At 54.5% G+C, this 14409-nt stretch overlaps 1 protein-coding gene across 4 annotated transcripts in view; it reads left to right on the top strand.

The window, feature by feature from the left end:
• The window catches only part of SYNE3 (spectrin repeat containing nuclear envelope family member 3), a 59540-nt gene that overhangs the window by 29507 nt on the left and 15624 nt on the right, over nucleotides 1–14409 (top strand). For 3 of the 4 annotated variants that reach the window (XM_025042118.1, XM_006925564.3, XM_015599775.2), the window contains exons 6-13: nucleotides 723–1070; nucleotides 3292–3428; nucleotides 4645–4819; nucleotides 8070–8252; nucleotides 9192–9335; nucleotides 10411–10545; nucleotides 13649–13810; nucleotides 14016–14188. In XM_025042118.1, coding sequence (XP_024897886.1) covers nucleotides 723–1070; nucleotides 3292–3428; nucleotides 4645–4819; nucleotides 8070–8252; nucleotides 9192–9335; nucleotides 10411–10545; nucleotides 13649–13810; nucleotides 14016–14188 — 1457 coding nt within the window. The remainder of the gene's footprint in view (nucleotides 1–722; nucleotides 1071–3291; nucleotides 3429–4644; nucleotides 4820–8069; nucleotides 8253–9191; nucleotides 9336–10410; nucleotides 10546–13648; nucleotides 13811–14015; nucleotides 14189–14409) is intronic. The other variant, XM_015599776.2, reaches the window with a different exon arrangement.

Raw genomic sequence — 14409 nt, 5'->3', positions numbered from 1 at the left:
TTGTTTTGGAATCAAGGTAATGGTGGCCTCATAAAAGGAGTTAAGGAGCCTTCTCTCTTCTTGAATTTTTTGGAATAGTTTGAGAAGAACAGGTGATAATTCTTCTTTGAATGTTTGGTAAAATTCTCCTATGAAGCCATCTGGTCCAGAACTTTTGTTTTCTGGGAGGTTTTTGATTACTGATTCTCTTTCATTGGTGGTAATCAAAAGGTAAAAAAAAAAAAAAAAACATTTTGAAGGCATTTTCAAATAAAACATTTAAAAGTGTTTGTATAAAAATGTTTAAAAAATTAAAAGCCGATGAAGAAACTTTCCGTCATTGTCATAAATGGATAATCAGTACTCATTCAGCATATAAATTAATGTTGGGAAACCAAATGGGGTCATTAGATTCTATCTGGCCCCACACAGCTGCCGGCTCAAGGCTCCGTGCCTGAGGCTGCCTCTGTGTCTATTAAAAAGGAAGATTAACAAATGCCAGGGCGTGTTAAAGACAGGGCAAGCACCCAACACACTTTCTCTGTGACTTAATGAAATGGGTGGTAAAATTATACCCTCCTGTCCATCCACAGTCAGCATTAGTGCAGCAAATGGTCTGGCCCCTGGAAAGCTGCCTCGGGCTCTAACCCAGGAATCTAGGAATCTAGGAATCGCTGCTTACTTAGCTCTGGGAGATGCACCAGATGCTTCCTTTCTTTTCCATCCACCCCTGTCCCCTTTAGGACCTTGCCAAACATTTTCCCAGCGGCGAAGAGTCTCTGAAGAGGCTGGAGGAGCAGGCGGTGGACGTCATCCAGAATACCTCTCCTTTGGGTGCACAGAAGATCACCGAGGAACTGGAGGAGATGCGGAAAGTTCTGGAGAAGGTGTGGGGCCTCTGGGAGGAGGAGGAGGGCCGGCTGCACAGCCTGCTCAAGTCCAAGGAGGCCTTCGATCAGCAGAAGAGGCAGCTGGAGGCTGAGCTGGAAGAGTTCAGGATGAGCCTCCAGAAGCTGCCCAAGGAAGGCCTGGAGCCCATGGTGAAGGGGGGCACTGAGGACGAGCTGGTGGCCCGCTGGAGACTCTACTCGGTAAGCAGAGTTTGGCCAGGCCACGGCAGTCCAGGTGGCACACGTGCCGTGGGGTGTTGCCGCTTGGAGCCCCTCTGTGGTGGGGGATTCACGCTAAGCCTTCAGCACACTCTCTGGTTTTCCTGGGTCTTTGGGTGTGACTAGAGTTGGGTGTTTGCACCCATTTTCTGGATGAGGACACTGAGGCCTGGAGAGATGTTTTTTTCACAGCATCCCTAGGATCACATGATAGGTCGGTGGGTAAATACGACCAGAGGTGGATTGGTGACAGGTTTGCCACTCCCTTGCCCGGTGTGGCACGTGGGGTGGGCCTCCCGGAGGGCAGAGGGAAAGCTCTTAGCGTAGAGATGAGGGCGGGGTGACATCTGTCAGAGCACCCTCCCCTCCCAGCGTGCCATGTGCACATTCACGCGAGGTTTGACTGGACAGAGAGATCTTTAAAATAAGGGCGGACGCCCTCCCCCCACTCCCATGTTTATTTATTAACTCAGTGGGTTAGCTCCGTGTCAGTCCCCTTAGGGGAAATTTCCAAAAGAAATGCCACCCAGACCTCACCTCCATTCTGCATTGTTGTCCTATTTTTTCTCTTTCTCCTAATGTTTGCCCATAAGCGAAAATATCTTTGTGTCGGGGCGGAGCGAGGCGCCCGTGCTCTTCGGGGCTCACTCGGCCTCACGGTAGCCGACCCGACGCCACTGCGATGATCAGCTTCGTACGAAGGGATCGCTTTCCCTTCAGGACTGTCTGCCTCGCCGCGGCGGAGGCGGCGTGGAGCCGTGGTTAAGGGCGGGGACCTTGGGATCGGGCCCTGGGTTAAGTCCCAGTTCCTCTCCTCGCCAGCTGGACGACTTTGGGAGAATTACATTGATCGGTTGAGCGTGAAGCGGGGATGGCGGTTGGAGGGTCCACCTCACACATTCCTTATGACCACGTGAAGACAAGAAACGCTGAGAGTAGCACGGGACTTTGGCCGGACGGTCCGCTCTCAGGGAGGGAAGGCGTGGAAAGCACGGCCACCACCCCGGTGTCACTGCGGCCACCTGTCTGCTACCTCCCAGGAAGCTTTTCCGGGGCGGGATGCCGACCGCATCTCGTGGAGGCTCTCTGCCCCACCCCACCCGGGCGTCACCTCAACTCTGACCAAGCTGTGACTAACCAGAAATCAGTAAAGGGGAAATTCAGAATTATTACTAAAGACTTCCGTTCTTAAACTGTTTGCTCTTCATGTGGCCTGTTCTATCGCAAGGAGCAGACACACCTGACCTGCTCCAACCCCGCCCTCTGGGTGCCTGCGGACCAGGCCAGGTGTGTGGCTTCAAGGCGGCCGAGCCGGTGTGGGCTGGACGCGCCCCGGCCCCGCAGAGCAGGAGAAGGGAGCGCAGTCACCGACCTCGCAGCGAGAGAAAAGTGTAGGCTGTTTTCTTGCTTTTGACTTCAAGGAAGCAGGTGCGTCAGGGCCTCAGATGAAAGAACAACTTGTAAAGAAGGCCACGGTGAAGGCCACGTTCATCTTCAGAACTGTCACAGGGAGGGGGTCATTCACGCAGCACGCGCTGTTCTGAGTGCTACTCAGCCCTCGGTGGGGGCACTGTCACGATCCCCCGTTGCTAGGTAAGGGGACTGAGCCCCGAGAGGCTCTACCGCTCGCTCCGGCTTGCCCAGGGCAGCGGGAAAGGGCGGCGTCTTAAGTGTCGGGACGCAGCCCCGTGGAGCCAGGGCTCAGCGCAGGTGTCCGCCCGGCCTGCCGGTAACGATAAGTGGACCGCAAAGCGCCGTTAGGCCATCGTTCCCTTTGGTGCTGAAGAGGCAGGTAAAGAGCCAGATGTCAGGTCCGCTGGTCACCTGCCCTGCGTATAAAATGGGGACACAGAGACTTACCTGTGGGGGTCGCTGCGGGGCTTGAATGGATGGGAATTTCGGAGCATGGTGCCAGCACTTCCTAGATAGCAGTTATCTGTGTTATTAGATGTTAGTTCACGTGACAACGCCGCGAGGCAGGTGATACGCAGAGAAGAGCCAGCTTGGTGAGCATCATGGAGCGGGAGCTGGGGGAGCAGGGGCTGAGCTCCCAGAGCCCCAGCCCCTGCCCTTGGTGACAACGTTTCCCCAGCCCCTGGCGACAGTGTTTTCCATGCCTGGCCCACTCCCACCAGCCACGCCCGCCCCCTGCACACGTCCCCCTGCACTGACCTGCCCCTCGGGGGTCACCTGTGTGCTGCAGGCAACTCAGGCAGCGCTGGCCACCGAGGAGCCCCGGGTGGCCCAGCTGCAGGCCCAGCTGAAGGAGCTGATCGTCTCGCCCCACGACCCACAGCTGCTCCCCAACAGCGTGGTCACTGCCATCCAGGAGTACCTGAGGTATCTGTGGAGCTGCGGGGGGCGGGGCTGAGGGGCTTCTTCCGCCATCCAGGGCCGTCTCCGGGAGGAGGGCTCGCTTCCTCTTGCAGCCTGGTAACTCTTAATCACGCTTGCACCTCTCAACGACGGCACGGCGTTAAAGGGTCTCACTTGGCTCAGGCACTGTCCCTTTAGATGGGACATTGTCACAGAGGCCCGAACGTTGCTTTTTTCCGTGCTAAGTGGCTCATTCGCCCATTTCCATCAAATCTCTTTATCCGCCTGGAGCTGGGTCCAGCATGTCATGGCCCAAGGGAGAGCTTTTCAACAGACAAACGTGATGTTTGTCACGCCCCTGCCTGCTGATGATGCGGGCGGAAGCCCCGAGCCCATCTCCACGCCAGCCTCTGCCTCCCCCCTGGCCCACGGGCTCAGGCATAGCAGGTCTCCAGTCTCCTAGCTCAGCAAAGACCAGCAGATCAAATATCTCTCCTGTGCGGAACTCAGCACAGGGCAAATTTGGAACCTGTAGCTAGTTTCACTACATGGGCCTCAGAGGGTTTGGAACACAGCACAACCATCCACGTATCCATCGTACCTCTTTTTTCCTCTGCCCAATCCCGGGGTTCCTCCAGAATGACTTGGGGGAGCTCCTCCCTTGCCGTGTGCCTCTCATCCCAGTGTGCTCAGGCCCCGCCTCTGCAGGTTGAGAGCAGCAGCCTGGATCCCCCATGGGATGCTAAGGTGGGGCGGGGGGACTTGGATTCCCCGTGCACAAAGCAGGCAGTGGGATGAGGTGGCCGAGGGCCTCCTTGTCCCTCTGGTTTCTCTTGTCGAGGTGTCGGGTGCTGGTTCTCCATGGCTGGGTGCTGGACCCTGTATCTGAAAATTACCTGTAGAAACTATTTGGACCTAGGATGATAGCATCTTACTCAAGAAAGAATTTTGTTTGCTTCTGTGAGTCGCCCAGGGACAGGCGGTACCTGTCTCGGGCCCCGTAATTACTCTTCAGGGCTTAACTTCTCCGGTCCCGAAGCTGGGCTACGAGTCTTTTTGAGGACATGCTCACTTCTGGAGGGCATAGACCTCTGAGGTCCCACGGACAGTCCCGGCGGAGAGGACAGGGACCACACTGGGAGCGACACAAGCCGGACTCCCCGGGGTCCGGGCAGAGGCCTCGTCCGCGGACTGACCGCGCTCTCTCCTCTCTCGGTTCCCCCCACCACGGCCCTCACAGCATGAAGGGGAAGAGCACCAGGCTGCGCAGCGCCACGGGGGTACAGCTGTGGCATCGTTCCCAGAGGCCTCTGCAGGACCTGCAGCTGTGGAGGGCCCTGACCCAGAGACTCCTGGACATCACAGCCACCCTGCCAGACCTGCCCTCCATTCACACCTTTCTGCCCCAGATCGAGGTAACCACGGTCCTGCCAGGGTGGCTGACCGGGGGAGCTGCCAGCCAAGCACGTCATTTCAGTCACTCTACCAGGGAAACGAACGTTTTCTCTCTGTATTTCTTAAGCTGCCGTGCATGGCCTTTCCTTCCGGGGGTCCTGTGGACTCTCTTCCCCCCATGCTCTGAAGGACGATGGTCCTTCTTCTTGAGGCACTCCTCAGGGACCCCCAAAATGAATGTCACGTGTGCCGCAAACCTTAACTTAGGCCAGACTCTCTCACATATACCCTTAATATCTGATGAAAATCCATCTAGCCATTTCCATGAGATATGGTCACCAATAGACGGAAGCTTTAATTAATTAATCACAATCTTCGTGTGCTTGATATCATGTTATATAGTTATTTCCACCGCTATTTATACTTTTCACATATGGATTTTTCTCAGCATCATTTAAGTTTGTTTCAAAGTGCTATTCTTTTTTAATAGCTGCATATTACTCCATTTGAAGTGTGCCGTAATTTATTTGATATATCCACAATTAGATAGTTAGGTTGTTTCCGATTTTCATTGTCATAATTAATATATGTTGAATACCTGTGTACAGAGTTTTGTCTCCATTTCTGCCATTCTCCTCATTGCGCTGAAGGATTGGGGCCAGGGACAAGTTCAGGTGCTTGTTCAAGGTCAGGCCACTCGAGAGAGGCAGAGCTGGGGCCTCTAGACTCTCATCTAATGGTCTTGTCCCTGTTTTCACGGTGGTTCCTGTAAATGGCTTTGGGAGGCAGGCAGGACAATTTTATTACGGTTCCGTGTTGAGGAAACCAACTCCCAGAGACGGGAGGCCCCTTGCTCGGGGTCACGCAGCCTTTAAGTGGGGGGCTGGCTTTGACCCACCACCAGTGCTTTCCGTAACTGTGTCACGATTGCTTTTCCAGCCTGTCCTTCCCACTGGGGCGGAAAGTAAACCGGGACCCTCTTGAGGGAGGAGGGAGAGGACCTGTCTTTCCCGCGCGTGACCTGGGGCTCCCAGAGCGGGAATTTCACGGAGCAGCGGGTTGGAACAAGTAGGGCCAGGACTTTGGTTTGTTTGTGTCTGGATGCCATTTGCTGGTTGGGAGCCAGCCTTGTGTCACCGTCACCAGGCTGCCCTGGCGGGAGAGAGTTCATGGGTCAGGGCTCAAGCTGCCCACCCTGTCTTTTCTTGACTCAGCTCCTGCATCAAGACCCAGAGTGGCCTGCAGATCTGCAGAGTTCCTCGAGAAGCAACACATCGAGCCACCAAAGTCGGCCATGGGCCATGTACTAGTTTCCTAGGGCGGCCGTAACCAAGTACCAAAAACTAGGTGGCTCCAAGCAACAGAAATTCATTTTCTCACAGTTCCGGAGAATGGAGGTCCAAACTCCAGGTGTCGGGAGGCCGTGCTCTCTCTGACGGCTCGAGGGGAGGGTCCTCTCACCTCCGCTAGCTTCAGTGTCGGCTGCGGGTGGTGTTCCCGGACTTACGGGTCCATCGCTCTGCTCTCCGCCTCTGTCATCACGTGGACACCTTCCCCCCATGTGTCATCACATCATCTTCCCTCTGCGTGTGTGTGTCTGGGTCCAAATGTCCCCTTTTAATTAGGGCGCCAATCATACTGGGTTAGGAGCCCACCTCAAGGGCCTCGGTTTAACTTGATTACTTATAGAGACCCCATCTCTAAAGAGGGTCATATCCTGAGGTGGCAGGGGACAGGGTTCCGATGTCGCCCTACGTTTTTAGGGGAGGAAAAATTCAACCCATAACAGCTGCTTAAATAGTAACTGAGAAGAGCTGTCTTTTGCTGTGTACTCACTGCGGGTCTCGCACTGTGTTAACTGCTTTGGAGGCATCATCTCATTTAACCCCATGAGCTGGGGTGTGACTACTCCTATTTTACAGATGAGGAAACTGAGGCTCAGAACTGCCCAAGGCGTCTCAGCTAGTACATAATCCAACTCATGATCAGACTCCTCAGCCAGACTTCTTGACCTCGGTGATAATGTGTCTGGGTTTGGTGAAAAGGGTGTGAAGGTGACTCCTACCTAAAGAGGCTTGACCTCTGTGGCCAATCGCAAAGCACATGCCCTCATTCGCAAGTTATGTGGATCCAGCTGCATCAGCCATGCTTATGCCACCCTTCCTCCGGGGACTCCCTTTGCCCTTCCAGGGCTGTTGTCAGTACCGCCTCCTCTGAGGAGCCTTCTCGGATTTTCCCAACCAGCAGTGTCCACCTCTGTCTTGAACACCCACAGCACTCAGTTGAAACTTTGCTTAGGAAAACAATCACTGTCTGCCTTGGACTGCAGTTACCTACCTGGGTTGGGGTCTTTGTTCTTCCCCTCCCAGCCCCATGACTAGCTCAGGATCTCAGAAACCTCATCAGGGAAAAATGGAAGGACTCTAGCCAGCTGACAACAAAAGGCCTGGCCTCCGGGATCCTGGGCCCTCAGTTAGAGAAATGAAGTACTTATTCTGAACAACGGGATAATTAGCAGGAGCCTGAGGCTTGCCACAGCGCTTTGGGGCAGGAGGAGTGAGTATAGGCCGGGAATGTGGTCAGGGCAGGCTTCCTGGAGGAAGTGGGGCCTGGCTGTGCAGAGTTCAAGCTGTGTGGGAGCAGGTGCCCATTACAAAGAGGCTTCAGAGTCCCCTTTCGGTTCCCTCCTCACCTGGCGAGCTCCTACACATCATGACTCCCTTCAGGCGCCACCTCCTCTGGGGAGCCTTCCTGAATTCCCACCGACTGTGCTGCCATAGGCCCTTAGGCCCCCGGAATGTCGCAAACACCACCTGGGGAATAGCCCACTGTGTTGGTGAAGGGGAATCGCCGAGTAGAGCATCAAGCTGGTTTGGTTTGGGTTCAGCTACAGTGGGGACAGTTGATTCTGGGGGCAGCTAAGGGGCAGCAGGTGGTCTGGAGCTGCCGTGGTCCAGGTGAGCAAGGCTGAGGGTGCGCCAAGGTCAGTGGGAGTGGGGATGGAGAGGAGATGGGTTTCGGAGACACGAGGTGGTGGAATTCTTGCCTAGGCTTTGATAAGGAGAGGATGTGGGGGGCAAGAGAGGAATCCAGTAACCCTGGAATTCAGGGTTCCCGTGAGCCTGCTTCCTTTTACATCCGCCGCTTCCTCAGAACCCCACTCCGAGGCTCCTAGCAGCTGCGACAGCACAGGTGCGCCCCTGGCACCGGTTCCAAGCTTCGTCCTGCCCTGTCCTGCTCCGCGGTTCATGGAGGCCTTGTCTCCCACAGGCGGCCCTGGCAGAAAGCACCCTCCTGAAACAGCAGCTGACTCTGCTGCAGCTGAAGAAAGACCTGCTGAGCAGCATCTTTGGCCAGGACAGAGCCGCAGCCCTCCTGGAGCAGGTGGCGAGCTCTGTGAAGGACAGAGACCTGCTACACAACGGCCTTCTGCGGAGGAAAAGCAAACTGCAGGTGAGCCCCTCAGGCCGTCCACCCGGCACTGGGGCCCAGCCAGAGAACTGGGCCGCCCCTGGGGAAGGGTCGGGGAGAGGGCAGCCCTGCGTTCTGATCTGGGCTCCACCAGGGCCAGGGTGTGACCTTGGGCACATACTTTTGCCCCCACAGTCTTGGGCTCCTTGTCTATAAACTGGGTAGGATTATTGTGCAGTCTTTCTAATCTAGTCTTCTGGCCACCTGTCTGCCCGCTGCCTCTGCCCCCACATCCCCTCTCTACACTGAAGTCACTGAACTGTCTTCCACAGAAAGCCGGGGCATGTCAAATAAGAAAATGCAGAGAAAATACGTAAGCTTTTAACCACCTGGAAGCTATTAGATCAGGGACGCATTTCCAAGCAATTACGCCAAAGCGAAGCTGTAACGTGGCATGTTGCGGACAGTTTATTCTCTATGTAACAAATGTTTGCTGAGCATCTGATGATAGTGATGATGATGATGTTGATGTTGATGATGATGATGATAATGATGGCTGTGGTCTCTGGGGCACCACGGGGGTGGGGGGGTAGGCACCTGCTGGGAGCTTCACATCCGTGGTCTCACTAATCCAAGGAGCAAGCATTCTCCAGTTTGCAGGACAGATAGTCTCTGTTGCAGCCCCTCAACTCTGCCACTGTAGCATGAAAGCCACTGGATGCGAGTGGGCGTGGCTGTGTTCCAATAAAACTTTATTTACAAAAACAGGCCTCTGGTAGGATTTGGGATGTGTGGCACAAGACGTTGTTTGCCAACCTCTATTCAGAACAACTGTTACGTGACCCTGAGGAGGGGTGTCCAACCCCCTCGAGGGCTCTGGGAAGGCTTCCTGGAGGAGGTGACGGAGGAGGCTGGAGAAAGAGCAGTTGGATTTTGAGGAAAGCTCTTAAAATCTGTCTGCTGCTCATTCTGTGTCTACAGAGCTTGCTCACTCAGTACAAAGACTTCGGCACTGCTTTTGAGCCCCTGAAGAGGAAGCTCTGGGACCTCCAGGCCAGGACCCAGGCCGAGAATGTGCTTCAGCGAGACCTTCCTGAGAAGCAGGCACAGCTTTCAAGGTTGCAGGTGAGGGATCCTTGGGGCCCAAGGCGCCTCTGCTCAGGTGCCCAGCTCTCCCTTGTCAGCAGTAACCGGCAGAGCAGCAGTAACCGGTAGAGCAGCAGCTGCCCCAGCCGGAGACTTAGACCCCCACTTGGGGTCTGATCTTTAGTCTCGGTTGAATTTCTGCCGATGAGCTGATGGTTTCTGCCCTCAGCAGGGACGTTAGCACCTCCACACAGCTGATTCTCAAGCCTGATAAATGATAAGCTTTCCTTTTGCTTACCCCACAATTCCAAAGTCTAACATCGGTGTTTGTTTTTAAAGTTGCTTGGCGAAGTGTTTCTAATGAGTCCGGAGGCCTTCACTTAACTAAACCTATTTGGGAATTAAGAATAAATGCTTTAAAACACATGTACATAGGCAGATCATCGATGATTGCTGGCCCGATGAGGAGCTTGCTGGTTTTTAAAATGCACGTGATACAGTTCTGTGTCGTGGACTGTCCGCCCCAGAGCAGGGAGCGCCTGTCACTGTCACTGTATCTGCTGGCATCTCCCCCACGAGTTTCCAGGAAACACGGCTCCACCCAGAGAGGCCCATTGACCTGGGTGAGACGTAAAGTCTAGATGAGTTCATTTAATTCTGTTTAATAAGTCACCAGCTAGTGGTCCCGAAATTGAGGCAGGGGGAGCAGAGTGGGGACATAGGGATCACTGTCCCATCTTCAGAAGATACAACAATAATCTCTTTAGAGCCAAACACAGCTTGGAGAGTGTTCTTTGGGAGACATTAAAAGTGGGGCAATTTGGGCTTTAAAACTGAAGCTGGGGTGTGATTCTCCATAACGGGAGGCGGTCATCAAGTGAGAGTCCAGAGGTGTTTGTCCTCCGGTTTATTTTTGTGGCGTCTCAGAATATTTTTGTCTCATTTGAAAAATTCTCACCAGCCCTGTGAGTGGGACCACCAGACGCCCATGCAGTGTAGCCTGTGGAGTCAGGGAGCCCCACCATCCTGGACCCTCCCAATGTCTCCCGCCCTGAGCAGCATCCACGGTGAGAGGCAGAAAGGACGCCCCCACTTATTCCCTCCTCTGCTGCAGGTGCTGCAGGAGGAAGGGCTGGACCTGGGGGTGCAGATGGAGGCCGTCAGGCCTCTCATCCAGGGGAACCCCAACCACCAGCACAAAATGGACCAGCTTTCTGCCCACTGCCAGGCCCTGCAAAGGTCTCTGGAGGTAAGGGGCCAGCGGAGGGCCTGTGCCGTGACAGACACCGGGCCCTGCAATCTGACCCTCCTGGAGCCTTTCTCCTCTTTTCTTCCTTCATTCCTTACAACTCTTCCTTCCTTCCTTCCTCGTTCATTCAGCAGATGATTATTGAGCGCCTCCTGTCTGCCAGGCGGTGTTCTGGGCCCTAAGGACCAAGACAGCATGAACAAAATAGCCAAGACCCCTGCTCTCCCTGGGTTCCATTCTAGTGCATAGATGGACAATGAGCCAGCCGCCAACAAGTAAATATACAATTCCACATGTGCCAGGTGCCACAGAACAGCATGGACGGCTCGGACCCCGACTAAAGCCCAGTGGGCAGCAGGCGCCCGCCCTTCGAGTTCGCTGCCTCAACTCGGGGCTGGAAGTTGGGTCCTGGTGGCCTTGAGCCTCGTCTGCAGTGCCCTCTAGTGGCCACCTGGATTTTTTTCTGGTGCCCATATAGGGTTGGTTTCCTTTTGAGCAGTGGGAATGGAAATTGAGGGTCCTTCAAAATTCCCCTGAGGACAAGTTGAAATGCAGGCTCCAGGCCCCACCCTGACACTGACTCAGATGGAGGCCTCGGTCTGCACGTGTAACAGGTGCCGAAGGAGGGCAAAGCCAGCTCCCAGGCAGCCTCGCCTCAAGAAAACTCAGTCGAAGCAGGCTTCCCTTCTCTACCGGACCCTGCGTGCTCTATTTAGTCATAAATATTCCTAACATCTCCTTTGTAGACCTGAAATTCATAGATAGTATAAGTACCCACACCACTTAAAAATTTAATATAATGCCCTTTCTATAGCAGAAAAGAGAACTAAAAGGAAAATAATCATTCGAAATAATGTCTTTCACTACGTCAGTTATCCAGGATGGCCACACCAAAGATAGGAGGTGGTCGCAACGTCCCCCCTCTACATGACAGCCTCAAATGCCTCCGGTGACGAGATTTTCTGAGATGAGATTAGCCCTTGGTGACGTCTCAGTCAAGCCAGAGTGCAGTCTTCCATCAGGTTACAGAATAGTTGCATTCCTGGAAAGTTAGCAAGTTTATTAAGACTGCAAAAATCTCTGTGTTTGTATGTTAACTGGAGTAAGAGTCTAAGCTGGGGCCTCAATCAACAGGATTTTCACCGTGTGGATATCGGTAGGGCATGAGAAAGCCCTGTGGGAGGGGGCAGTTCTGTGCTGTGGACTGTGCGCCCCAGAGCAGGGTGCGCCCGTCCCTGTCACTGTATCTGCTGGCATCTCCCCCACCCTGTCATCACAGCAACCAAAACCCCCCATGAGTTTCCAGGAAACACGGCTCCACCCAGAGAGGCCATTGATCTGGGTGAGATAATAAAGTCTAGATGAGTTTGTTTAATTCTATTTAATAAATCACCAGCTAGTGGTCCGGAAGTTGAGGCTGAGAGAGCAGAGTGGGGCATAGGGATCACTGTCCCACCCTCCGAGTGCCGCAGAATGCACAGAAGCAGCAAACATCAGCTTTAATGTCTACACCCAATGACGAGCCAGATTGACCATTCGATAACGTGAAGAAGCGTTAACTGACCATCACCGGGGGCTGTGAAATGGATGTTCCGATCCCATCACACAGCATTATTGTTTGATGCTGCTTTAAAGAAGTATTGCCCCTCTCATTATTTTGATACCCAGTGCTTTTTAAGTGTAATAAGTTTTAATAGGCCCTTCCCCCACAGGCCAGGTGATCTTCCTGCCCGCCTGGCAGGGGGCAAATACCCCACTAAGCAAGGGAGGCCATGGAAGGCATTGGGTCTGATGTTGGTGCACAGGAGATGGGAGGAGACTGTGGTAGTGAGCGAGCAGGGAGGCGAAGCGGTATCGTTTTTCAGGCCCTTGTCAATGGTTCGTTGAGGACAGATGCGGTATCCCCTCTCTGTGCCCCAGCCCCTGGTGGGCCTGTTGTCCAGTGGCGTCAGCCAGTGTCTGGCATGCAGGAAGGCACGGCCTTTGGTGACCCAGCAGAGAGTCACGAGGACAAGCCAGGGAGGACAGACCCTGAGGTCTGATTGGCCTGTGGTGAGCTGAGAGGGAGGGTCCCAAGCTGGGTGACCAGGAGTATGGAGAATGTCAACTGTAGGATCCTGAGCCCACTTTTCATGGAGACAGAGAAGAACAAGGCACCAGACTCAGAGCCGAGCAATGACTGATCCAGGGAAGGGGTCAATTTAAAAAAACTTTTTACCAAAGTATAATCGTATGTAGAGAAGTGAACCTGTAAGTGTGCAGCTTGATAAATTTTTAAAAACTGAACACATGTCACCAGCAGCCAGATCATGACACAGACACCGGCAACCCCTCCAAAGGCCCTCATGCTCCTACAGTCACTGCCCACCACTCCTGACAGCTGAAGGTAACCTGACCTGGAACTTGGAACAGCATAGATTGGGTTTGCCTGGTTCTATGTGTTATTTAAGTTGAATCAGACAACACGTTTTCTTTTGCGTGTGGCTTCCAGCCGCCATGATGGTTGTAAATCCATCCATGATGTTGCCTTAGATTGTTGTGTAGATGGCTCATTCTCGCCGCTACAAAATATTTCACTAGATGATAATTCCCCAGCCTATTTTCCCGTTCTGCTGTTGATGGGCACTTGGGTAGTTTCCGGTTTGGAACTATTACAGGCGACCCACACGCCTGCCTTTTGATGAGGATGTGTTTGCATGTGATGGGTGCGCGCCCGGTGGGGAAGTGGTCGTGTCACAGGGAGGCCTGTGTTCGGTTTTAGTACTTATCGACCTACAGTTTCCCAAGTAGTTGAGCCAGTTTTCACCCACACTGGTGGCAGACAAGAGCCCCGATTGCCCACCGCCTCCTCCGGACTTGGTACTTTCCCTAAAAGTAAGACAGGTGTAGAGGCTCTTTCCACTGAGTCGGCCTTTCCGGGGGGACATTCCTCGCACTGTGCCAAAGGGAGGACCAGCATCTCTCGCTCTGCTGGGTGGGGAGCCCAGGGAGCTATCTCGCCTTGGGGTCCGGGCAGGTCTAGGGGTCCTGAAGGGTTGGAGTGGCCCAGGGTCTTGCTTTGGCCAGCGCTCAGGGCACCCTGGCCCCCGGGGCTGTGTTGCAGGACCTCGTGGACAGGGGCCGGGAAAGCGTTCAGGAACATTACACCTTCAGCCACGAGCTGCTGGAGATGCAGCAGTGGGTCGCCTTGGTCACTCAGAAGCTGGAGTCACACCAGAGGGACACGGGCCCATGGGATACCCAGTCCCAAGAGGCCAACATCGAGGTAAAAGGGCTTTCCCTGCAGAGGTGCTGCACTCCAAAAGCAGGCTTGAGGGACTGAGGTTCCCACACTGGGGAGCAGAGACCCCCTGCCCAGGAGCTCACTGTGTGTGTGTGTGTGTGTGTGTGTGTGTGTGTGTGTCAAACCTACGGGTGACATATACTCGTGTGTGTGTGTGTGTGTGTGTGTGTGTGTGTGTGTCCTGCAGAAGCTGCTGGCTGAATTCCCGGAGAAGGAGGCCCAGCTGCCCCTGATCGAAGCGCACGGCTGGCTGGTGATGGAGAAGAGCCATCCAGAAGGGGCCGCTGTGGTCCGAGGGGAGCTGGCGGAGCTGATGGAGTCGTGGCGGGCCCTGAGGCTGCTGGAGGACAGCCTGCTGAGGTGAGGGCGCCTCCCGGCTCTGAGCCTGGTCTCCGACAGCACCCCTTCGCATTGGGGGCGGGAGGAGCTCAGGGGCGCCATGGAACAGATGGCGGGGTTCCGCCGTGTGCCGGGCCTGGCTCCTGGGCCCGAGGGCATCTCCATTCTGGGCGGGTTGGCATCGCAGCAAAGGCAGTAGGAGCAGGGAAACGTCTCAGCTTGGGGGTCGCCCTCACCTGCAG

Source organism: Pteropus alecto, unplaced genomic scaffold (assembly GCF_000325575.1).
Source record: "Pteropus alecto unplaced genomic scaffold, ASM32557v1 scaffold8, whole genome shotgun sequence".
In the NCBI taxonomy this organism is placed as follows: domain Eukaryota; kingdom Metazoa; phylum Chordata; class Mammalia; order Chiroptera; family Pteropodidae; genus Pteropus; species Pteropus alecto.
This window is presented reverse-complemented; position numbering and strand designations above follow the sequence as displayed.